Source organism: Puccinia triticina, chromosome 1A, assembly GCF_026914185.1.
Source record: "Puccinia triticina chromosome 1A, complete sequence".
NCBI lineage: Eukaryota > Fungi > Basidiomycota > Pucciniomycetes > Pucciniales > Pucciniaceae > Puccinia > Puccinia triticina.
Genome location: NC_070558.1, coordinates 8,878,927 through 8,904,808, shown reverse-complemented (window position 1 = coordinate 8,904,808; position 25,882 = coordinate 8,878,927). Strand labels below are relative to the sequence as shown.

General features: G+C 44.9%; 5 protein-coding genes across 5 annotated transcripts; 3 read left to right on the top strand and 2 right to left on the bottom strand.

Annotated features, from left to right (window-relative positions):
• Positions 1-484: 484 nt before the first annotated feature.
• PtA15_1A988 (uncharacterized protein) lies at positions 485-1,204 on the top strand (the record flags this gene model as incomplete). Its single annotated transcript, XM_053166072.1, has 1 exon — positions 485-1,204. One exon carries the CDS (start codon positions 485-487, stop codon positions 1,202-1,204), a length of 720 nt encoding a protein of 239 aa, XP_053017201.1.
• Positions 1,205-5,682: 4,478 nt separating this feature from the next.
• PtA15_1A987 (uncharacterized protein) lies at positions 5,683-8,072 on the bottom strand (the record flags this gene model as incomplete). Its single annotated transcript, XM_053166071.1, has 11 exons — positions 5,683-5,750; positions 5,843-5,910; positions 5,996-6,160; positions 6,258-6,334; positions 6,422-6,445; positions 6,532-6,765; positions 6,876-7,122; positions 7,265-7,292; positions 7,369-7,483; positions 7,611-7,679; positions 7,764-8,072. 11 exons carry the CDS (start codon positions 8,070-8,072, stop codon positions 5,683-5,685), a joined length of 1,404 nt encoding a protein of 467 aa, XP_053017200.1.
• A 4,722-nt stretch (positions 8,073-12,794) lies between these two features.
• Positions 12,795-18,875, top strand: PtA15_1A986 (uncharacterized protein; the record flags this gene model as incomplete). Its single annotated transcript, XM_053166070.1, has 8 exons — positions 12,795-12,923; positions 13,008-13,257; positions 13,334-16,838; positions 16,924-17,078; positions 17,158-17,305; positions 17,382-17,473; positions 17,550-17,766; positions 17,855-18,875. 8 exons carry the CDS (start codon positions 12,795-12,797, stop codon positions 18,873-18,875), a joined length of 5,517 nt encoding a protein of 1,838 aa, XP_053017199.1.
• Positions 18,876-19,476: 601 nt separating this feature from the next.
• PtA15_1A985 (uncharacterized protein) lies at positions 19,477-20,927 on the bottom strand (the record flags this gene model as incomplete). The annotated part of the gene is made up of 9 exons (XM_053166069.1): positions 19,477-19,626; positions 19,732-19,958; positions 20,079-20,111; positions 20,186-20,220; positions 20,309-20,385; positions 20,519-20,581; positions 20,673-20,691; positions 20,784-20,811; positions 20,903-20,927. The coding sequence occupies 9 exons, from the start codon at positions 20,925-20,927 to the stop codon at positions 19,477-19,479; spliced, it is 657 nt and encodes a 218-aa protein (XP_053017198.1).
• Positions 20,928-21,175: 248 nt separating this feature from the next.
• Positions 21,176-21,899, top strand: PtA15_1A984 (uncharacterized protein; the record flags this gene model as incomplete). Its single annotated transcript, XM_053166068.1, has 4 exons — positions 21,176-21,276; positions 21,377-21,432; positions 21,512-21,728; positions 21,818-21,899. The coding sequence occupies 4 exons, from the start codon at positions 21,176-21,178 to the stop codon at positions 21,897-21,899; spliced, it is 456 nt and encodes a 151-aa protein (XP_053017197.1).
• Between the last annotated feature and the right edge of the window lie 3,983 nt (positions 21,900-25,882).

The window sequence follows — 25,882 nt, the reverse complement described above, 5'->3', positions numbered from 1 at the left end:
CGATGCCCTGGCCGGTCTTGCTGGCTCGTTGCTGTGTTGACTTGAGCCTTTAGTTCCGGGTGCCGTTTGCTCACGAGAAACCATCACCGTGACACATATTTATTCAGATATTTACCTTACCTTTCTTTGGAAATTCCTAGAAGCAACCCTGCCCCCGTTAAATTAAGCCCCAGTACCCTGGTCCTGCTCTCGAGCAACACCCTCTTTATCAATACAAATCCTGAACTGGCCAGCACCTCTCCTTTCATCCAGACCCTGATTAATGGTCTGTGAAGTGGATCAGAAGCGAAGAGATGAAAGCTTAAAGCTGTAGGCTTCTTTGAACTGTGGCGCATTCGAATCATCAGGCTTCTCTTACACCGGCGTTTCTTTTAGAACTTTGAACCTGTACGCCATTACCATTTCTCCAGTTGAAAAGGGTCTCCTCTTGACCTCAAGCCTGACTCAAAAACATTTTCTTGCAAACATAGGCTACTCCAGCGACATGGCACACTCCAGCAGCAACAGCGTTCAGTACACCCAGTTTCCAACATATCGAAGAAGCTTACTCTTCCGGCCTAGCATGACACACTCATTCACCGAAAGTGATCTTGGCCACTCCAGCACGCAGGCAGGCCACCCGTTCCAAACCCAATCCAAGCGGAAGCCGACTCTGCTGCATCCAAGCCTCCAGCGGACTCCACTCAAGCCTTGTCTCTCCTCACAATCATCCACCCCGTCATCAATCTCGCGACAATCGAAGATCAAGGATTCGGAGAGTCGACTCAGAAAACAACTCTCAGACCTCGAAAGCAGGCTCGATGACTTGCAATTCTCTCGCGCCGCAATCAAGTCATCCTCACCTTCAACCTCTCTCTCCTCTCTCTTCTTACCCCAACCCAGCAGAAAACCTTCAACCCTTTCAGTCGGCCCGTCTCCAGAGAGTAAGCAGCCAAGATTCGATAACCAGATCCTCGGCATCTTCCTCAAAAACAACGGCGGCTACCTTGACGACTCTGACAGCTCGGACGACGAGGGCGACGCTTCTCACCAGCCTCCAAGACTCTTTTATCATCCAGCGTCCTTGAGTCCTCTAGCCGGAAAGACCAAGCAGAAGATTACCGCAAGCAGTCATAATGACCACGCCACCAAGCCACGATCGCCCCGGCAAAAGCCCGTCAAAGACGCCCCACAAAGACGATCTCTATCGATGAACGTACTCTAACTGTGTACACTATACTTATACTACTCGTCCACGGCCATGGGAGCTTCGAATTAATGTTTCACTGATATATGCATACAGTTATATCCAGACATATGGACATAGTAGAACCCGCATTTCTTGCCTTATCATCATGCATTTCACACCGCATTTATCCACTAGCAACACTTCTTTCACAACTAAGAACAAAAAATACCTTAGTAATGCCCTATGTACCTGCTTGCACGTCATCCGTTACTTATAATCAACGTCGGATGATCTTTTTGAGATTTAATGATTCATATAAGCAACTTTTTTTTAGCATTTTGTATCCCATGGCCGATGTGAAGGGTCACGCCTGAGAATTTGAGGCTTGTGAGTCATAACTAGGGTTTTCGGTGTTAAAAACCATAAAAAGATCCCACATTGCAGCATTCTGCTGAAACACCTTTTTTGCAGGGAAGAAGTTTACAGCTTTTGATAGTCCCTCCAAAGGGGATCTTATGCTTTCATGGCATATATTGGTGTGTTGCAGTGACTTTGAGAACCCTCAATTTCAGATCTAAAAATCCACACTTTAGTGTGCAATTGGACTGAGATAGGAAAGACCAGCAACCATATCTGTACTAAATTCTTCACAGCCTTTGATCAATGGTTATCTTTCATTTGACACAGCACTTATTTTAGGTGAAGCATTCTTTTTTGGGTGAGACCAAACACCAGGGGGGGAAAGTGTGGCACTCTCTGGAGAGTGCCAGGCCGTAATTCTGTCAGTCAAATGGTCTGATGTGAGTTAGATGTGAGTTGCAACTCTTTGTTCAATTTTCTTCCCAACAGATGTGTAACTGTAGGTGAAGTGGTTGCGGGATGATCTGTAACTCAATTCCAACACATGGAAATATCTTAGTTGAAATTTTCTGTTTGGTTCATGTCAAACAAAATCCAGGATGTGAGCTTCAATTCACAACATGTTTTGCCAAGAATGTAACTATCCTGATGCTCAAAGATATCCTTGACCAAGTGAGAAGGAAGATTTTTCAGGGCTGATTTTTTTCAATCAAAACCCACATAAAATCACATAATGAAAGATAGCTGTAAATTATAGCAACCGCAAAGACTCAGCTAACTGGTAGATTAATCCTTGTGGGATATTTCTGCCATGCCTGTTCCCTTCACCAATTGAGAGGAAAGTTATGTAAAATTAAATTTCTCTTTTTTGAGTATCACACAGTGTCAAAGCTGGGAAAACATCTGTAACCTGTCTTCCCTCCCTGCATTATGAAATGTGAACAATCAAAGAGGCCTTTTCACCAACCATGTTTACCAAGTGATGGTCCACTTATGCAGGTTAAAGTTTGCCATGCAGTCAGCTGTTCATTTGGGTCCATGCAAATTTTGTATGTGAATACACATTGCACAATTTTCCTTCACTTGACCTCCATCTGACTGAAAAATGCAGCAGCTAGAGGTTAAAATTATTAAGCTTCACAGAGGGAAGGGGGCAGATTGGTGGATATCAATAGATGCATCAATATTTTGATGATCCTGGAACCAGCAGGAGAAAGATTTCAATAGCTGGTCTGAACTCTGAGGTGAAAAGTCAACTCTGAAATGTCCACACACATCTCAGCATGCAGGGTCATACCGTTTGTCTTGTAGATTGATCATCTTCACACCTTTTGCCTGACTGTTTTGGGCGATTTTTTCCTCCAGGTAGCATACCTTCATCACACCTACCATTATGTCCGTGGCCATTGTGCAACAAAATGGGGTTGATTGCTCTTATCACATGGTAATTATTAGCACCAGGTGTAAGATAAGAATGATGCTCTTTTGACCTGCTGTATCCAGAACAATCAAAATCATCATCATTTTGTAGTGGCAAAAATGGTGTTCATATGTGTTGCAAATCACCAAAAAAGCTTGTGTTCCAGGAGTTTCAATCTGGGCACAAGTCAACTACAGTGGCAGCGGGGCAACAGGGATCAGCTCTGTATCCCCGGGTGTCCCCGAGGAGCATGTTTTGTTTTGTCGCTATGTCCACCGTCATGTTCGGCCAAACATCAGGGTGGACATTGGCGAGTTGCTTGTTTACACAGGCTCGATGACCTTTGTTTGCTGGTCATTGAGCTGGGAAAGCCCCAACTCAATGAACAGTACACTAAATACTGTTCATTCAGCTTGGCTTTTCTGAGGTTGGTGGACAGTACAGACTGCTCACCAAGCTCAGACAGGCCCAGAACAATGACCAATAGGTGCTGGTCATCGGACCAGGGCTTCTCCGACTGGATGGCCAACACAAACTGGCCATCGAGTTCAGAGAGGCCGCGCTTGACAGGCATCATGCCCTGGTCATCGATCTGCAGCCTCTCCGAGCTCAAATCCGATGACCAGTAGATACTGGTCATCCAGCGAGAAGCCCTGGCCCAATGACCAGCAAATGCTGGTCATCTAGTCAGCCTTTCCGAGCGCGGTATGCAGCCTACACTGGCCACTCAGCTTGGAAAAGTGCAGCAGGATGGACAGTACATACTGTCCATCAAGCCGGGACTTTCCCCGCGCTGAGTACAGTACATACAGTCCTTAAAGCTGGGAGAGGCCCGGCTCAATGACCAACATGCAGTACTGGTCACTGCTCTGGGATTTTCCCAGCCTAGTGAACTGTGATCAAGTGGAGGGTGTCTCCACTCAATGGCCAGTAGAACCAGTCACCGAGTAAGGAACCCCCCACTCAACAGCCAGTATACACACCAGTCCTCGAGTGGAGAATCCCTCCACTCAATGACATTAAAAACCAGTCATTGAGTGGAGGATGTCTCCACTTGGTGGCTGGTAATTTAGATATGGTCATTGAGTGGACACAACCTCCAATCAATGGCTGTCCAACAGTCATCAAGTGGAGGGAATCTCCACTCAATGACTTTACAACCCATTCATTGAGTGGAGGGGGTCTCAAATTGATTCCTGAAACACACCACTAAGTGTAGAATACCAGGGTGTACCAGGCATCAAGTGGGGGTACCCTCAACTCAATTACCAACATGTTCACCATGGAGTGGATCAAAGATCAGCCTGAGTTGAACATAAGGACAACATATTTGAAGCCTAAATCCCACATGCTCACACATTTGACATCAGACAGTCTTCCCAAAGGAACATACAGTCTGGCACTCTCCAGGGAGTGCCACACTTTCCCCCCTGGTGAAAGGTTTTATAAAAACAAATGTCCTTAAGACAACACCTGATCATGTACCAATGAGATGTGAAGAAAGAATAGAAACTTTGGGATGAATTCTATTTTGGAATATTCCAAATTTGCTTTTGGTTTGGTTTTCATCTCTCATCACCATTGGTAACTACTTAAAAAGTATGCATGAATGTGGGACAGTGTTTGCTGTCTGCATACATGACATGGAGCAACAGTGGGACTTTACTTTGCTTTACTATAACTGGGCCCTTCCAGTAGAGGATAGATGTCTTTATGATCTCCAGTACTTTATTGGTTATATTGAAGGAAGTTTTCCCAATGGGCTGATACAGTAGAGAGCCCCATTTAACAGGTTTTGACCCTAGCTATTTCAATAAACAGGGTTAAAACTGGCTGTAAATGTACTTTTACCCCAGCTTATTGAAATAAAAAGGTGTAAAACTAGTTGCAAATGCCTTGTTGTGGTTACAAGGTCAAAGCTGTTTCAAGCTTCCCCCAAAAATTCAAAATAAATTACTTTAACTGATACCATACCTGTATGAAGAATTAAAAAATGAAAGCTGTGTTATAGTAAAGAAAAAATTCTTTACCAATCCTGGTGCTATCTGTCATAGTATTGGTCAAAAAAAAAATCTACTATATCCTTACTATAACAATAACCATAAAGTCAAGTCCGACTGTTGCGTGGAGCACCTGGAGATGTGACTGAAACAGCTGCCCTGGGGCCAGGCCATTACCCCTGGGTGCTGCGCTGGGGAACGGGATAGCCCTCTAGAATACCCCAATGTTATGAGGTTGCTGGGGCAATTTCTCGCAGGAATTCATGCCAAATTTTTAAGCAAGTATGTTGCCTATGAGTAACAAAATTTAGTGCCGCGGGAAGCGGGAATCCTTATTGTGAAACCCCCTATTAGTCATGCATATTTATGAAGTTGCTACATAATTCATCCAAACTATGCCCAATAAATACTGCTATGGAAAAATCTCCCCGATTTGCTGCCATTTGATATCTAGAGACTTTGATTAAACATATTTATGCTTCAACTCAAATCATACTGAACAGTTACTTCAGTATAACAATGCACAGTGAATGTGCACATTGCCAAGTAAAAATTATTTGAGGAATAATTTGCAGTTGTATGTAGCACAGTTCACATTGGAGTCCTAAATGTCAACTGACACCAATTTCCTGGGATATTTTTGAAGTGTATATAAATCGATAAAACAAAAAAGTAAAAAAAATGGAATGAGCATGAAAACCAAATTTGGAAACCAATGAATGTGTTAGGGGAGATCAGATCGGCAGCCCAGCCTTCCGACACGCTTCGATGACGCCATGCTTACGAATGTGTTTCTTGATTTCTGGAAGGCGTGTGCGAGGACGAAGGAAGAGGGGAGTTAGGTCAATCGACTTCTTGCTTGTAATGATTTAGATAGAGCCAGAGAAAGCTTACTGGGATCACGACAGTCACACACTGGCAGATTGATTATACAGTCGGCTAAGACATCTCGGGGCAAAGTCCTGTTTCATGAAAAAACATCCATCACAGCAGATCAGGAAAAAAAACCGAGAAAACGATTTCTTTCGCGGGGGAGAAGAGACTGACAAGTTTTTGTACGGGAAAGGCTCAAATCCTCCGTACTTTTGTTGACAAGTCCATGATGCGTTCGTCAGAAGTTGAGTCGAGTATCCGAACCGGTTCTCGATTGCCCAAGCGTTCGAGAATTCCATACTTTCCTTTTTCTCTTTGACTCGAATAATATTAAACATTCTTTTTTTCAATCGCAAAAGACCGAGTTCAAGAGAAAACCGTAGAATCAGACGAGCATCTCAAATAGCCTACGTAGATCATTGTAATGAGTACTTACGTGCCCTGTCGGTCGCAATATGATAATACATTGTCGCCCTCAAATGCTCCATCCTTCCCGTCTTTGTTGCAGACCTCCTACGAAAAAAAAGTAAAGATCCCAGACCTAGTCAGCCGTGCTGGTATGTAGACAAATTTGATGCTTGAAGGTCTGAGAGCACTGACTTGGCCAATGGTAACAAAAGCGTCCTATTTATGCAGAAGGAAGAAAGGAAGATTGAGAAAGTATTTCTTGGCGGAGTTTCTTCAGAGCAGCAGGCAAGTTTAATATTTACCAGGGTTCTCAAGATCTTGACGAGGGATATGGCAATGGTGACGTTCTTGATGTCGTCCTCTACGATCGGAAGGAAGATTGACTTGACTGGCTTGATGTAGTTCCCGTTGCGAAGCTGCCCATAGATCCCTTGTTCGGTACTGATACCCGAAGTCTCGACAATCGAAGTGGCGTTGGAAAGCTTGGTCGTCAGGAGTTCCTCATATCCAGTCATCTGCTTCTCTAAGTGTGCCCACTGTCATGTTTCCACACCCAGCATCATAGTCAGAAAATAACATTATTTCTGGAAAGACGCAGGGCGTATGATTTCCTTTTCTTCAGCTCGAGAGCAAGCGCCAAGCTCACCAAGTTGAATCCCTCACGTTGGCGGCCCTCCGGTGGATCGGGGGAAGGGAGCAATCCGCCAGCCACAGACATCGCCGCGCCCATAATGTTGTTGATGATATTGAGGGCGTCTCCAGTGGCGTCCTGGAAGTTGTGGAACAGACTAAAGAGATCAAGCAGGACGGTGTTTGAACACATTGTCATTGCTCCGTTCACCCCAAAGTTCAACTTCATCCGGTCGAGCTGGTATGTGTCGATAGACGGAACCCTGAAGATGGCAACAATTGTCATCAGTTTCTTCCGGAACAATTTCAATTCCTCACTAGTTACATATTGCCATATACTTTCTCCCTCAGCAGAAATGCTACTGGATTAAGTCAGGAAGGCATGAAATTTTTTCTAAGACTTACAAGGCTGCAAATAAGGTGGCCATCGTTGCTGTAAGGGGCCGCTCAAGACTCAGTAATCTTGCTCAGATAGAACTCCTGTATAGGCCTTAAATGGATAGACTTACATTTCACGAAGTTCATGGCATAAGCAATCGCAAATCGCATGGTATTCATCTTTACGTTCCACTGCTGGACGGCAAACAAGATGTACCAATCAGGTGGGGCGACTGGATAACAAGGCTGGATGAAGTGGTAAGCGAGCAAAGGAACAAACAGGGCATGTTAGTTTACTTTCTTGTCGATATGTTGTGGGCATGAATGTCAAGGTGGGGGCTGGATTGGAGGAGAAGGACCCTATACAGCTTACCTGCCCGGCATTGCATGAGTTTCCTATACCACATTGAAAGTTAGGTACTCCTTGGGAGGCGGCATATTGCTGGATGAAATTTGTGGAAAGAAGTCATTAATAAACGTTCCGCGCCGTGCTCGCTTCCACGATGCAAGAAACCGGCAAGCCTACCGATAGAGTGATGTTAGCCCCGCCTGGGTATTTCTCCAGATGGTTATCCAGCTGGAGGGTGGCCCAAGTTTGTGGTGTCAGTGGCTTGAGCTTGCACTCCTCAGGGAGAGTCTCGGATGGATCCTTTGGGGGCCCGTGAGGTTTTTCACTATTGCTTCCCGCTCCGGCTGCTGCCCCGGGACTGAACGGGAAGCTACGTTTCTCCAAGGATGGCTGTTGGGAATCGGTTGCTTGAGTTATTAGGACTACCTGAAGGCCAAAGAAGATAGACAGCTTGCACCAGAAACTAAGAGAAAGGCTCGAAATCATTTCTGTTATCCGAATTTTATATCGTGTATCTATAAATATATGTTTTTTTTGATGATTGTGAGCAGGCCAATCCAAAGGTTAACTTAGGTAATGAGGGAAGGGTAAGAGTGCCTATAGTTCTTTGGCGAAGGGAGAGACTGTGTTTTCAAGCAGCTGTTTTATACAGCCTTCCTCGCTGCTCCGTCAATTCATGGGTCCGACAAGAAGTTTGTTCAAGGTGTTCCTGCGGAGAGAAGGAGACGATGTGTTCCATAATAATATCTATTCCTAGCACCCAGTGCAACAAGGCTTTGGCGAAAGAGACGTCAGACCGGAGGCCAGGTTTTAGCAGTCTTGGTGGACGGTTGGAGCAAGGTCTCGACGAAGCACAAGGATGATGAACAGCCATTTTAGACGAGCACTGCTGACCTCGAGGCTTGGCTTGATGTGAAGCTTGATCCAGCTAGACAGATTCATGTATTTTAGGACCTAGCCCACATCGGTGCTTCAAGTAGATAAAATCAAAGTTAACTCAACACAGTCCCTCCGAGGAGGTCCCTTCGGCCCCCCTTGGAGGGACTTTCATAAGTTCGAGATGAAATGCTTCGCGTCAGGGCAAGCCAGCTTGTTCAACTTCCAAGCAGGACTGCGGAAGACTCCTTAAGCCGGACTGGGGTTTAATCCGGTACGGGTATGGATAATAGGGGGATTCAAAGTTGGCCATCCACGACTTGCATGCAATTTTTCAAGTTGGTGTTCAAGGCTTTTATTGAACACCAAATTTCAAAAATACATTCAAGCAGGCTTAGGGGGTGTAGTACAGTGTGGCTTGCATGCACTTTTGCAACTCGGTGTTCAAGAATGAACTTGAACCTACTTGAACACCAACTTGCAAAAGTGCATGCAAGTCGCATCTGGCCAAATTTGAAACCCCCTAATGACTGCCTCTGGCAGGGTAATGGTAACTTTAAACTACCAGATTGCAAATTCTCTCTGTTTTTCTGTGACTCTATTCTATTTTCTTTCTTCAAGAAAGCAGAAAGGATCAATGCTTGGAAAAGGTCCCTAGAATCAGAATCACAGTGACACTGACTACATAGATTTGGATCAAGCGGTCTTAATTTATTAAAGAAAGTATTTCACTATAGGTTGCTGAGGTGAGGTGTATTACATTTGACTCAATAGAAATTGATGTGAGCAGTGAAGGATGTTTGTGTAAGAATACTTCTTTTCTAGAGTTGACTAGCAAAACTTCTGGAGAATCAAGGCTGTATTTCAACTTGTCAAGCCCTGCTAATTCAAGTACATAGCACTGAAAAGATATCATATGTCAACATCTCCAAAAGTCTTCCATAGAAACAAGCCTGGAGGAAACATGTGGATATTTCTAGTGTTTAGTGAACCAAAGAATTTAAATTACTAGTAGTATCTATTACAAGGCAAAAAAAGACAAAAAGTGCAACTTGAAGAATGTATCATCTATGATTGAAAGGGAGCTAAGGAGCTGTTTAATGATGTGAGTGAACTGCAAGCCTAAGGATTTTTTGTGAGCTTTCAATCATGTTCTGGAGTTGATACTACGTGAATGGCAGATTTATAAGACCTGCTTTTCAAGCCATTACTGGCTTCCAGGATTTTCTGGATTGAATTCAAAACCAATAAAGTTTCCTTTTTCATCAAATTTGTTCAAATAATGCTGACCTCCATGAGATAATTTGGGTGCTAAAGATTCAATCATAGTATTCCAGTAATCATTATCTGTTGGAAAAAAACAATCTGGGTGGAAAATTTTGTACCAATACTCAAGCAGGGCAAGGGAAATCCAAATGACCTTCATGTATGGTGCTGCATCAGTGAAGTATTGTTGTATCAAGTATAGTTGAACCTCCCCAAAATCATCCAGGCTGAATTTATGGTCATTTTTTGTGTGCACATCTCCAAAGATTGGAAAGCTGTCTCCCTCTATTCCATGTAAGACATTCAAGAACCACTTATCAAACAAGTTGAATGCATTTTCAACTATCCTGATCTCTCTATGTTTGAGTTGAGAAATGATATCTTTGTGGCATATATGCAAATGTGTAAACAGTGAATTAATTCTAACTAAAAGTCTTGCTTCATTGGAAGAGGACAATTTCTGATGCATAAATACTATTCTGTATTTATGACTGTTGATGCTTTCTGTTGCTTTGGATTTCCACAATCTTATTTGAAGGCCAGGGAATATGCTAGGTGGACAGTGAAAATCAGATCGTCTCAACTTTGGAAGGTCAATGATTGGTTGTATCGATTGATCTGAATAACTTGTGAAGAACTTGGCAGGCTTCATGGTTGCTGGAAATTTGCTTAGGTTTGGAGCTTTCAGGCGCTCCAAGCTTTCAAAATTCTTGAAGTCTTCACCCCCAAGGTCAAAAAAAGTTCCTGCATCAATTGATTTGTACAAGCATAAAGCTATATTTACTTCTGGGCTGCATTCTATCTGATAATTCTTGATGTGTTCCCAAATTCTTGGATTGGAACCTTTGTACCACAGCTTGCTGATCAATACAGCAGCTTCAAGGGAATAATTTTCAGGGTTGTACCTTGATAGTTGCTCAAGCAATATTCTTTGAATTATTCCAAACTCTTCACCCGGCTTTAAATTCAAATCCTGCCCATTTTTAACTATTCCAAAAATGGGCAAGCTATCTTTAGGTTCAAATGCTTGCTCAAACAACCAATCAAACAATTCTATATTTGAGGATATTCCAGTTATATTTGATTCCTCTGGACCAAAACTTCTTTCAATAGATGCATTGATCAGGATGAGCCACTTGATGATATGTTTAAAGTTATTCTTCAAACAATCAAGGTTGTGTTTTATTCCTCTTCCTTCACCAACAATCCGGATGAGCCAATCTCGACATCTTGGTACTGGAAAACCTATAACAGGGTATTTTGGGATTACATATTTCTTCCAACTATTGTAAATATTTTGGAGTTTTGGAGGTATGGATTTCATATAAAATCTGTCCACAAAGCCTTCAATAAGCTGATCATTTATCATTCCATGTGCTAACAAAGTTAGGTCCTGGGAGTCAAAAAACCCTTCTCGAATCAATTTGAGTCGTTTTATTGTTTCATTCCAATCAGCTCTTTGATTTGAAAGGAGTTCTGTGGGAAAAATATTTTGCTTAATTTTTCTCTGACGGGATTTAATTTTTTTCTTGGCATTTTTCTGATAATTATGTGATTTTGTTTCTGGTTCTGGCTGTGTGAGTGTATGTGTTGGAGTATCAAATGTTCTCAAACTTTTCCTGTTGCAGTGCTCTAGGATCCCGGAGTTTGAGTTTTCAGAATGGTTACTGGTTGTTTCTATGCTGATGTCTCTTTGCCAACATTCAAACAAATTATCTGTACCCGGTGGTAAATTTGAAAACTCTTTTTGAAAGCTTTCAGCTGGGCTCCCATGACTGGAAATTGGAAGTGGCAAGATGGAACTTTTTAGTCTTTCTTCTGCGGGGTGGCCCTGCTGACGATTATAGCCATATGTGGGGTGGCCCAGTGTGCCTATTCCCAATCATGTTTTTTTTTTTTACTTCAGTTCCCAATTTGCTAATCTGTAGAGGAAATATATCTTTCTAACCTTGTGCGCTACTGGGTTTCTGGAACATGCCATTGAGATCGGACTGAAAGACGTCTCCTGAAGTGACATTAGGTACCCAGTCCTCTGAGCTATCTTGAGTTTTTCTTTTGCCTTTTACCAGTTTGCTGGACTGATGACGCTTCAGCACCAACTGAGCGAGATTAACAACATAAGCCGGAGTCAGATTTAGAATAGTGCTGTAGGTTTGTGCTGTGCTTACTTTGTCCGTTTGCAATAAAAGATGGTTGTGTATTCCCATTTTCCAGCGGGCGCTTATGATCGTTTCGGCCACCTTCCAAGATGTCTTGAAGCTCAGCCATCATATCTGAAAGTCTTCCCGGGTCAACATGATCGATGTAGAGCCTATGGCTTTCCCTTTCCTCCGGCCACAGGCCCGGCCGAGCCAACACCATGAAATGCCGGCAATACCCTAAACCCAACAGAAGCTGACAGCTGATGTTTGATAGAAACATTTTGAGGAATTTTTGACAATAATACACAGTCGGTTGGCAGCTCTCGTGATGATTCAGCTACGAAAGCAGAATCGAGATGACTGCGGAGGCCTCCCTTGATCTTGAACGAAGCTCCTCACAGGTGTCTGTTGATTCGTCCCCGAGGCGAGTGTGGCCGAGTGCACTTCAATGAAGAACTCAAAGATATGTCATGTCAGGTTCCGGAGGTGCCAATGGCCCAGCAGTCCCGATGGCTGCTCAGTCTAACGTGCATCATCAACCTAAAACCAAGGCGTGCGTTCGTTTAGATACTCAATTGAATAACCTTGGCTGAAACCCAGTTGAAAGGGCCACTTTCTCTTGTGGCGTACGGAGCAAATTGCTGGAGTGGAAGTTGAAAGTACTCTTAAACAAATTATAGTTGGTCGACGAATTCAGAATAGGGATGAGATGTATCCTCACAGGTTTATAGCCTGCCTGGCTTGCTGCTTCGCCAAGAGTGAAACGCGTGAAGCGACGCGAGCTCCGGATTCCGAGACATCGGCCGCGAAGGTTTCACGGCTGAGCCGTGTGACAGACTCGGGACAGGGCCAAAGAGGGGCTATGCGCAGGACGGTCAGGAGAAGGAAAACTGTTTCCACCAAAGCAGAACCAAATAATATCAAGATGGCGGGGAAACCAGTCTGGCTCACCGACGAGCTATCCCAGGAATGGGTCAACCTATCAGCATCCGACCACGAACAGCGAAGCTCCAAACACTCCTCACTCCGAGTCCACTCCCAGTCTCGCATCCCAGTCCTCAAGAAATACTCATCAGCCTCATCATTCGCCTCACTCCTCAAGCACTCACACTCACACTCACACTCCGCAGAACAACAGCATCCACAGACAGATCACTCTCACTCATCCTCAACCAAACCCCTCTCAGATAACTCGATCATCCTCAACAGCCAGCAGCAGTCCTCAGACGAACCAACACCACCATGGCTAAGAGCCGCCGTCGATGGGATGACCAACGAACTGCTCGGCAAACGACCCACCCAGCTACAAAAAATATTCCAAACCGCACAACCCATCCCAGCCACTTCTTCCGACGACCCTCCTATTCAAAACTCATCCAATCCCGATCGTCAGTCCATCAAAATTTGAAACAAGAAAACTGCAGACTGATCCGCCACTTTTTCTCCCCTCCTTCTTCTCTTCAGATCCAAACCTCAGCTCCATCTCTAGAGGTACCAAGCCCTCTGAAATGCAAGGAGCGATTGGCCGCGTCTTCTCTAATGATTCAATTCGCTCCTTATCGATCGATCGATCGTCATCTCTTCTCTCAAACGTTCCTTTCGGCCTTTCGCTCTCGCGCTCAAGTTCTAGCTCCCATTACGAAGACTTGCCATCCAATCCCTCCTTTCAATCCATCGTAGATCATAATCACCACCCCGAAGAACAAGAACATGAGCAACAGGAATATGACGATGAACCCGAACAATTGGATGATCAGCCACAGATGCTGATCCCGCCTGGCTGTAATCTCGAACGAATGCGGTATATTCGAGACGACCGTCTGGATCAAATTGTTGAAGAGACTGAGCCATCAAGTTCAATCAAGACTGATTGGAAGAACACCCATTCACAAGCTTCGGTTGCAAACTCAAGATCGCTCCCTAGCTCCTCTAGGCCCCCTTCCCTTCCGTTTGCCCATCGAACTCCTATCTTTGATGTTCACAATCGTCTCTATCGCGTCAATTCAGACTCATCCCATGAACAAAACTCCCACCAGCCTCCTCGAGAGCATCCCTCCGATTTACCAGAAAATCACTCCGTTGACAACTCAGACTTTTCGACCGCTCCGAGGCGCTTTCGATTTACCTACGATACTTTTACTCGCAAACATCTCAACAAACTGACCGAGGAAATCAAAGGACTATCTACCAATTCTGCCCTCCCACCGGGTAAAGCTGATACACCACTCAAAATTAAGAGCATCCTCGGCTCACCTGGCGAAGAAGTCACCGACAGTAGTACCAGCATTGGACTGGCACATTCTACCCCACCAGCCATCATCTTCTCATCAGGGACCAACAAACAACGTACCTTCCATGCGGGTCGAACTCCATATCGACCACTAGCAAGCCATAGTCAGAGATGGAAGGAAGAGAAAGAGTGGGCCGAAAGCTTTGTCGAACCGAGCTCTTATGCAGTCAACAGTCTTTCGCCAGTTGTCGGGCGTAAATCATATCAAGGTCCACGAACGTCGCATCGAGAATGCGAGACATCAGAATCTGTCGACGACTCAGTCAGTCAAAATGCTCGACAATCATGCCGAAGCAGTAAGCGAATCCGACTCGAATCCACTCAGTCCAGTTTTGAAACGCGCCATAGACATTTGAGGGATTCAGTGGCGGTGATGAGCGAGCGGAAGGCTAAGCGACGTCCAGCAGCTTTTACTCGCGCGCATCCAATGGTAGTCTTCAAGAGCAGTGTTCCCGCAAGCGCCGCCTCCGGTACTCCTCACGAGAAGAGCCGGGCAGTGCCGGTGGTTGTTCGCGATCGACTCGCCGAGGCTAAAGCGCTGATGGATCGAATACGCGCCAAAACCAACGGCGGTCAAGAAGTTGAATCCGCTGATCTTCCCACAAACCTCCCACAAAAATCTTCTCATGAACAGTTCGGAGGATCATCGAAACAAACCAAACATCCGCTGAATTCAACCTCTCAGACTCAGCAATCTCAAGCTCCGAAATCTGTGTCCGCATTAGCAGACGATCGGCAAGAGCAAGCTGAAACACGAGATTACTCCGAGACTTCCGAGCGAGAGACCTCACCAAAATCCGCTAGACATACCCAACGCGATGAGGTTCACGATGATGACCATGACCCTGAGCAACCGTACCACCCAGTTGATCACTGCTCACGAAACGATTCGCAAGCAGACTTGGACTGGGATATATCAATTGAAGAAGGTGCGCGGGATGACCGTCAGGTCGAGGCAGCAGAAGAAGAGGACGCGGAGGGGCAAGGTCAAGAACACCGACAGGAGATCACAAGTGAAAATCAGGAGGATCACGGAGAGACTTCGAATTTACCAAATCAATTAGAGTCCAATGGCCGATCAGATTCAGTCCACCGCCGTTTGGCGACTACTGCTGCCGCTTTTCTCCGGCAAACACTCGGTGATTCTCACGGCAATCATCAACCTGGGTCAGATAAAGCAAATCCAGGGTATGGGAGCTCTAGTGCTCTCATGTCCACCAATCTAGCTAGTACCACTGGTTCTAGACGTCAATTCGCGACTCAGCCTATGTCACGAGAGCCCATCGGTCGGGTTACCCTAGATGCACGCGACCAGTTCACAAGGTCCAATCGCATCAGCTCCATCTCGAGTGCCGCCTGTACGATGACATCCGCCCCGACGCCTGCACTCACAACAGGTACCACGACGCGACACAGTAGCTCCAGCTCACATGACCAACACCAGGGCTTTGAAGACGACCCGAAGCATCCACACCACCAGAAGCTGGGACTGATGACCATCGCACCCGGTGACGTCGAGCAACTCCTGCAAAACGCACGGGTGGGAAAGATGGTCTTCGATTCGACCATCGGCAAATGGGTCAAACTCCGCAGCCAATCGGAGACTGGCGGTCACCTCAATGGCAGGGCAGTCGAAGAGGAACAGAAAAACTTCAACAATCTAGCGCAGTTTGGAAGCGAAGCCGAGGAGTCTAGTGAAGAAGACGATATTTTTAAAGATATCGAGAGCTTGAATAGTAAACGGGGTAGTGATTCATCTGGATCTAAGTTTATGGCCGGAGGAATTGATGATGATACCCAAACGAGCGAAGCACAAGGTTTGAAATATATTGTCGAAAATGAACGAAATGAGTTTGCGAAGAATGAGGTAGAGGCTAATCAGGCCAATACACGCAATTCAAGTAGCAGCAAGAAGAAAGGGTTGGCCGGGAGGGGCGAAAAATTCAAACCAAAATCAGTGCTAAAGATCGTCCATGAAAGCAGCCCCAACAAGACCAACGTGAGTATGGCTTCATCGTCAACCGAGGATTCGAACGCGATGACTGGAGTTTTGAGACCAAGTCGCTCGGTGAGCTTCCAAGACGGCCGAAAAAACGGGAAGATAATTGGGTTGGCCGAGGGAAATGAAGGACAAGGCGAAGATTCAGATGAGCAAACGTTTAGGAATGAACATCAGCAACCACGTCAAGAAGGCGTCAAGCAAGAGCCTCACAGGAGAAGTAACAAAGTCATAAAAGGAGAAGAAAAGGAGAACAATCAGAATCATGTTGGTTCATCGGATTCGGAGAATGATGATGATCATGCTAGCATTCATCAAACATCGAAGATTCTGATAAATTCGATCAAGAAAAAAGTGCGACGAAAGTCATCGTTGACGTCCAATACGACGACGAGCCAATCCAATTCATCGACAATGGCCACCCCTCAAGCCCGCTCATCTCGACAGAAAAGTAGTAGCTGCAATCACCTGAGCATGACGACGACTACGAGCCATTCAAATAACTTGGTCGAGGACTACTCCTTCGAGTTGAACTACTCTAAGCTGATCAAGATCGTCACTGATTTCGAGCCCTTTGAGCCCTTCTGGAACTCCATCAAGGTCATCAATCTGGCCGGCAAATCTATTGATTCGGTCATCAGGTTGAACGAGATCTTGCCCGCTCTAGATCAAATCGATTTGTTGGTTACCTCTTCTTCCCCGTCCGTGAACCTCTCTACATTCGGGAACAAAAACTGATCTTTCGTGGCGATAAACTTTAAACAGGAGCTCGAACCAATTGAATTATCTGAGTGGCTTGCCGTCCTCTTTGCGGATGTTGATCGCTCATAAAAATCAGATCAACGAGTTGTGTTGTTTCAGTCATCTCCAAAATTTGGAAAAGTTAGATTTGAGTCAGAATTCTATGACTTCTTTGGAACGTTAGTCTCTTATTTTTGTCTCCCAAATCTCTTTTTTTATGTAGCCCATTGCATGTGACTGACGCCTATGTCCTTACAGAACTATCTTGCTTGAAACACCTGAGAGAGTTGAAAGTCGATGATAACTTCATCGAGGACGTCTCAGGTCTATATTCAGTTGATAGTTTGATTAAGCTCAGCTTAAAAGGCAATCGAATCAAGAAGATTAACTTCGAATGCACTCATTGGTAAGGAATTTTGTCCCAGAAATATCTAATGTAGGGCTTGTAGTGAACAGCCAATTCTTGTTTCTTTGTGTCGCAGGGATCATTTGGAGGTCTTGAATTTGGATCGGAATCAGATTAGTGAGGTGACTGGTTTGCATCACTTGAGGTCGACATATCTGTTAAACCTAGGTAAGGAAATCGACGACACATCCAAACAAGAGATTCCATTACTTTCCTGTGCTAACCGGGCTGTGGACTGGTTTAGATCGAAATCAACTATACTCATTGATGATCGAGGAGCCTATGCCAAAGTTGAGGGTGCTTAGGGTGAATGAGAACCGATTGGAATCATTAGAAGTCTCCAAACTGGTCAATCTAAGGACATTGTACATCGATAACAATGATTTGATGGAAATTTCCGGTGCTGGTGCGCTGCGAAAGTTAGAGAACTTGAGCGTTAGAGATCAACGGGGCGGCGAATTGTGAGTGTCTTGTTACATGGGCGTTAATCAACTACCAATAGCATCTAGTGTTGATTCATGCCTTCTTTTGTTGTTTCGATTCGTACAGGTCGTTAACCTTGAAACAAGTTCGAGATGTCAAGAGAATTTATTTAGGGGGGAACCCATTGCCAGCCGCCTTTCCAACCTGCCAATTCTACAACTTACTATACCTGGAATTAGCCATGTGTCAATGCCAAAGTCTCCCGGCCGATCTGGCAAATCTGATTCCGAACATCCGGACCTTGAATTTGAATTACAACTTCTTGAAGGATCTGAGTCCATTGAAGAATCTCCGTCGACTAGAGCGCCTGACGATCGTTGGCTCGCGAGTCAAGGCGCTGGACCGCGGATTGTTGAGCGTGCTAGAGAGCTTGCCGGAGCTTGAGCTGCTCGACCTGCGCCAGAATCCGATGTGTGCATCCTTTTACCCTCCCCTCCTGCTCTCTTCTACGCCCTCCTCAGCCGTTGCCAATGGGAGCACAGAAAGAGATGGAGACACTGCTCCTCATCTCAACCAGTACCAGATTGTCAACAAGGATCAGGAAGACGATTGGCACTCGATGGACGACCGATTTCGCAAATCGTTGCCTAACGAGTTCTATCTCAAACGGATGACCTACCGCTCCATCATCCTCCAAACCTGCTCCAACCCTCAACACCAGCAGGAGGGCCAACAACAAGCTCATTCGAAGTTGAAATGGTTGGATGGGATCAAGATCACCGAACTAGAGCGCAAAAAACTCCAGAAATTCCTCCGCGGAATCAGCCGGAAACTCGACCCGAATCGGGAGCATCACCAGAGCTTGGCCAACGATCCAGGTCGATCGGTCGATCTTGTTCGGACTAGCGAGAGTAGTCGACATCTTCTGACCAAGAACAACCATGATACCAATCTCTCTAGACCACACTCACGAAAGAACGCTCCTCCTGCTCATCCACCCGCCTCTCATCACCGACAGCATGATGACCAGAGCAGCGCCAGTGCTGCGAGTCTCCATCGTCTACGTACTCATCATCATCACCTGAGCTCAACAACTGCTCATGAGGATTCTACTAGTCTCGCCTTGGTCGATCGCAGTCGCTATTGATCTTTTTTTGGATACCCATACCAGTTTTATTTTACATATACTTCTCATAAAGACTGTATCAGTAAATTTTCACCTCCCACAAGCTATAGGCACTTGTAGTTTTTTTTTCTCTACATCGTTTTTCTTGTGCTCCTTTAACCATCTCTTTCTGATTCCCTCCTACCTTTTTTGATCTTAAGTCTTGGGTCCTAATACATCACACATACATGTGGTGTTTTTTGTCGCTTTATTTGTTGTAATCCTTTCAATTTGTTGTTGTTGTTCTTACGTTCCTTGAGTCAGTGATCTTGGTCTTTTCTTAAATCATCTTGTTGACCAATGTTGTTTTTGGGAGGTCAATCATATATACGTGGCGGTTTCAGTCTGTCTTTTGCATGCGTCCATTTACTTCTTGAGTACTTACAAATGCTCACGTGCGACTGAAATATGCTTGAACTAGAGATGGACCATAAAGTGAAGTCATTTTCCTGATAGATACGTAAAGATGTACAAGATCTGTTTGTCAAGAGAATCCGGGTGCGACAAGTCATACAGTGGCTTGGCGCAAAACAGGAGTAAGATGTTTATTTGGGACGTGCGTATAAGCGCCAGGAGAAGTATGCTACATGAAGTCATCGTCGCTGTCGAAGCCTTCAACCTTTTCGCCCTTGTCCCGATAGGTCTCGGTTTCTAATTTTTCGAACAGCTTATCATACGACCTCGCCTCCTGTTCGGCTTTTCTCTGAGCTTGAAGTTCTTGCTCTTCCTTTGCCTGGTTAATTATTCATCCAGGAAAGAAAGAGACGATGTTTTTCTCATATTAGAATAATTTTGTTATGGAATTCAGCCAGGTAATAAATAAAGGGAGTTAACTGACTTTTTGGGCTGCAATTGCGCGTTTCTGTCTATTGACTTCTTTCTCATGTTCGATTTTTTCTTGTTCCAAGTCGGCAGTCGACCGCTCGACTTTGGTTTTATTCAGCCGATTGACGATCGCGTTGACTCGTGTTGCGACATGAACACGTTTGACAATCTTATCCGAGTGAAAACTTACTTGTCCTGTCGCCATGTCCCCCGTTTTCTTCAGATTAGAAGCTGGTGTGACTTTACGAAGTAATATACAGTGGTTGAACACACAAACAATCACTTAATATGTACCGAAATTGACTGACAACTCGGTTGTTTAGAGCTGATCGCGAATAGGTTAGACGGAAGATAGCTCACAAATTATGGTAAGGTTATCCCTCTTGTTCCCCTCTAGATCGACCCAAACATACAGCTGAGCAAGGACACCACGGAGTGCCCAAAAGGCAGTCTTTGAAGAGACTGACCGATAGAGTTTGCTTTGACGAGCTGCGTGCAGTCCCTGGAGTGTGAAAAGGAAGACAAGCCGCTGATAAGGTTTATTGAAGTACCCTTTTAATCGTTTGGAGGAAGAGGTGAAGGTGCTCAACTGTAGTAACGCTTCGGGGATGGCCTCCATGTCGGGCATCGAGCTGGGTAGTCGAATGTAAACATGAGCGGATGATAGCTAGAGGTTTGCCATAACATTGAAGTCGTCATCATCTTGTTCATCATTACATATTTGACCATCAATGGTTTTCATCGTGAGATTTCCAAAGATTAGATGGCCTTTGACCGCCGTTCAGTGAGCAACTCCCTACCTTGTCAACATGAAACCAGACGTCCTCTGCCCATGAATGTTTAATCAATTCTTCGTTCTCATGCTAGATAAGCATGTTTCCATAAAGTAGGTTGACATTGCATTAAGCTTATTGATGTTTTTTGCTCGAGGCCATCAGAAGGAGGATTGGTTACTTTGTCCTTACCCATATATCTTGAAATTAGGCGTACAAATCAGCATGAAAGCTTGGATTAGCAACCAGAGACAAAAAGATACGAATCAACTGAGATGGGTTTCGTTCTTACAGGGTCACTGGGTTTGTGGGATCGACGACTGGCTTCAAAATAGGGTCCAGAAAAGAGACACAGGTTCGGTGAGTAAAGATTGACATATACTGCAGAAATTACAACGAGGAACAACTTACCATTTGATTTAAAGTAAAGCACCATTTTTTATCCTCCTATGGAATTTCTAACGACGGTGCGAGCCTTGTGGAGATGTTGAACGGAAATCGCGTTGTGGTTGTTTCAATTTGGCCAAGAAATAAGCTCTGTCCACAGAACCTGCCGTGCTGCTCCTGCGCACCCAGTGCACCAATTGGCGCGCGCCGCGGGGATGGTGGATTCTGACCAATCAGCCACTGTTCGTCAGCAGAAATCCCCTTCCTATGAGCTCCAAGTCACCAGCCATCCCACCAATGAATAACAGTATTCAGCATCCCTGCCCAAGCTCTTTACCTGAGGACACCCTCGCATTTGCCGAACGGATATTTGATGGCGCAAGGGCCGGCGACATTACGTTAGAGCCTTCCTTGTGACACAGCCTTGGTTTTTGCGTTGACGGTTGATCTGATCGGGCGCGAAATTTTAATGGGCAACTAATCTGATTTTGTATACAGCTTGTTAACGTCAGCAATCGAGGCTGGCCTGCCCGTTGAACTCACCAACGCATCAGGTGAGTCGCTGAGCATGTTATTTTCATAGCACGGTTCAAATCGTTCACCAGAACCGACTGCACATTGGATTTCTTTAAGGGAACAATCTGCTGATGCTTGCCGCCTACCATGGAAGAGACCAGCTTGTGCGCTACCTCCTCTCTCGGGGCGCCCAGCCAGACCGACTGAACGAACGCGGCCAATCTGCCTTATCTGGGGCGGTATTCAAAGGGTGGACGGAGGTGGTCAAGGCGTTGGTCGAAGCAGGAGCTGACATCAAGGCTGGCAAACCAAACGCAATCGATTGCGCCTATATGTACGTCTTCCAATGATGTCCTTGCATCCTGACATGCACTTTTTTGGCTTGGTAGGATTGGTTTCTGATGAATCTTCCCTCCTGGAAAGGTTTAAACGCGATGACTATTGGCAGTTACTTGGAGCTTCAGTTGCTGACATTTCACCTGATGCACCCAAAAGAATTCCTTGAATATTAGCTCAAGCACATCTCCTACAGATATTCCACTTCTTGGAACAAGATGCAGCATTTCCCCCACTCAAGGCTACCATAATGAGTCTGAAACTCGGGCGCCTTGAACCCCCCCCTTCTCTCCGACGTGCTCTATTTATACTCTTCCTCTGACTTATCACAAGTCCCTGGCTTCAGAGGGCCCTGGTGGCCTGGGCTGGCGCGAAGCGCCCTCGCGCGAAGCGCGACCTCCGAAGGAGGGACTCGCAGGTAATCGCAAAGTTTTGGCGTGAAGGCTTCTTGTTTTCCCGTCCCCCTTTCCGGTGTCTTCCCCTGACAAATACTTCACACCTGTGGTACCAGATGAAAGGCCTGAAATTTCTCTTCCTTGTGGTGCCAATCAGAGCATTTTCCCACCTCACACTGTCCTCCCTTTTCCCTTTCAAACTTTCTCTTTTTTGGGTGTGGCCAGAACTGTGTATGTAAATTCCCCAAAGTTCCATGTGGATTTAATACGTTCATGTTAGCCTGATTTCAACTGCTTTTCACGGATGGTTTGAAATCTCATGCACACTTCCTGCATAAACTTGAAAAAAATACTGCATAAGCATTCCCTTCAGCAAGGCCTTTACAGGTGAGGTCTTTCTGAGAACTCTATGTATTTTCCAGAGTATCCTTGAATTGAGCTGCATGAGCAGCCATCAAATTTTTAGCAAGGTTTGTAGACTGATTTTGAAATCAGGCTAACAATACAGAATTCTATCCTCTACACACCTCAACTACTGGGCAAGGGCAAGACTTCCCCTCTGGTGTACCTTCTATGATTTGCGGAGTACAATGAAGCTGAGATGCCCAGCTATCCTCTGCACTTAAGCTTTCTGTCTCAAAATGAGTGCACGTAGTGTAATGTCACTTTGATTTGAAAAGTTGGCCACAAGCCGCAATTTGCCAAAGCTCTCACACAGAAAAATGCACTCATAAGCCTCCCATTGGGAATGGGAGATGCTTCACATTGGGGTGCTCTGCACCCCCAGTCCCAGGAGGCTTAGTTAAGTCAGTCTTCCCCTCATCCCAAAAGCTCATCTCTCCCAGTACCTTCACTTTTTGTCTCTCCTGTTCTAATTGTCTCCCAGACTTCCTTTGTCTTCTGCACACATGAAGGTGTACCATCCCTCTTCCCACTTTTCTTTGTCAAAACTCAAACTGTATTGATTTTATCCCTCCTCTTTCACATTCTAATTCTCATTTTTCTGCTTCTCTGCAAAAAACCCAACCCAGTCCACCACTCAATCCTACCATCAATTCAAAACAGCAAGTTTTCCTAATTTGGAAATCTCATCCTAAAACATGCACTGCTCACACACCCACATTCCACGTCCAACACAGATCTATTTACAGTGGACCTGGTCCGCCAAAATTGAGCCACCAAGTGCAAAAACATAAAGCCACAATTGCAGCCTGTATTCCAGGCAACCCACTTGTAATCTGGTCAGATCCAGAATTTTGAAACCAAACTACCAAACACATCACTGGATTGGATGTAGAGACAACCAATCCAGGCAATTTAGAAGGTCTTCTTGGCAAGTTGGCACAAGCTGGTGCTGGCTTGGAGATCATCCCTGGTCATTTGGTAAATATACCTCAAGCTTCACCGGGTGCTTTTCCATAGCAAAGCATGAAAATTGTATGGGCTCACCCAGCAGGAAATGCCCTGCTGAGCTGGAGTATCCCCCAAGCTTTACTGGTCTTGTTGCTGGGGTGCAAAGCATGACACTTGTACCTGCTTTTGGGGGCTGTCTGCGCCAATTTGGCACAAAATTCATGCAAGCCATGTGTTAAAGATTGAATTTGGCTGGGCATGTACTGGGTTCCAATTTGGTGCCAACTACCCAACTTGCTTGCCAAGCAGGAGACCTCCGCAGCCAGTTGGGTTACCTCAATCTTTATTGGGCCCATCACCCTGCCATTTTGGGGCTCTCATTTAGAGCTCCAAGAGGATATATCAGGTTTGGGTAGCTTTCAGGCAGTTTTAACAACTTGCGGGATTGCCTAGAAAATCCGGATGGATAACTGGTACAAAAGTAGGGCCAGTTTCATCCACTCACCAAGCAGAAATCACCTGAGAGGATTGGGTACACAAAAAGAAGACACATGCAGACAGTATATCAGTGCAGGTCTTTGCGCTTCAACTTTCAATCAACCTAGTGCATAAAACAAAGAATGAGTTTTTATCTGTGCTCCATGAAATTCCCAGATTTCCTCTGAAATTATAAGAAGAAAAGCTGAGCCCTAAGCACAAGGACAAATTTTGATACAGACAGAGGATAAATTGAGATACACTCAGTATGTTTCTCTCCATTCAACAACAAAAACATCTATGCTTGGGAAGTCCACTACAATCTGGACTGATGGTATTACATCACACCAATGCCTAGCTTACCCTCAACAACGGGACCCATGATAGATAATGAAACAAATTCCAGTGGTGGTGTGTTCAAGAAGTTTGTTACTTCCACCATGGCCACAATCTGCTTGCCAGCTATACAAGTAAACAGTTGTCTGGTGAAAAACATCTATTGGCCATGTAGCTTGGCAAACTCTTAGAACGGAGTGTGCTTTTGCACACTCCTAGTAGAGAGATATTGCCTCTGTTTGTTCCACAGCGCAGCCACAGTTTCCCTAGTTGCGTATAATTAGAGCAGTAGATTCTTCTCATTTTAAAATTCATGAAACCATACACAATCAAAAGAAAAATCTGTATAAACCAGACCAAAATCATTTTTTACCAGTAAGAATATTAAGCACAGGGAAAATTTCAACAGAAAGAGGTAGCTGCAGTGGTGCTCCACCACATTGAGTTAGTGATTAATTGACAGCTTTCCATCATGTCAACCAAGAGACACAAATTATTGATTTTTGGTGGGAAATAAAGCTCCCAAATCTCTGAAAAAAATCTGCATGTCCCCCAGATATTAATGGCAAGTTTACCCATGTGCTTATTTCAAAAGCTTTGAAAGACCTATCACAGTTTTTACCAGGTGGTAAACACAGGATGGGCTGAGTATAAAAGAAAGCATAAATATCCTGACTGAATTAGAGCTCAAGTATTTATTTTGCTGGTATAATAGGAAAATGATGATTCATTTGCATTGTGTAAAACTGCTTGATTAAAATGGGTATCACTGATAGGTAAAAGCCCCCAACTGCCACCGGTGTAAGACTCAAAAGTGGTAATGAAACCCTTTTGCTGAATGGTGAAGGGTATGATGGAGTTGCAAGCTCTGCCCTTCTGTTATCAGTCAACAAGACCCACCAAGCTCAGCTTGGCAAGTTTTATTAAGTGATAGGTCTGGTCTGTTCCAGATGAAATCTGTTTGACTGGCAACGTGTAAGTGTTTCAATTACCTTGTTATAAGGGTTGAAATGTTGTTATAAGGGTTGATTTATTGTTATAAGGGTTTTAGGATTTGAGTGTGGATGAGTGTTGGGTGACTTGTGAGTTCTGGGTGAGGAACTGGGGAGCAGGCCACTGGGGGTGGAGAGAGCTCCTTTTATAGACAAAAGGGGAGCCCCTGAGGGGCTTGTGGGTTAGGGTTTCAGCTAATCTAGACAACAGGGTGAGGGATTTTAGCTGGTGGGAGTAGATACAAATGATGTCATAACCCCTCAGGGGCACATGAATGGTGTCAGAATATACAACAGAACATTCTAATGCATGCATGAGGTAACAGTAGACTGCATGAGCTGTCATACAGGGGGAATTAGTGTATACACAAAGTCTGAGGCTGCAGAAACAGTGTAAATGATGTCATACTATGTATATAAAGGAGTGTATGTAGTTAATATGTAATGAGTGTAGCCTGACAGGGAGATGTATGTTTGTATCCTGTGATATGTATAAGTGTACTACTGTGAAACTCGGGTTGGGGCAGATGACAGCTGGGTTACTGGGGCTGGCCGTGTGATATGTGTCCATGAGGTGTAACTTCCACACTAGAGGGGGT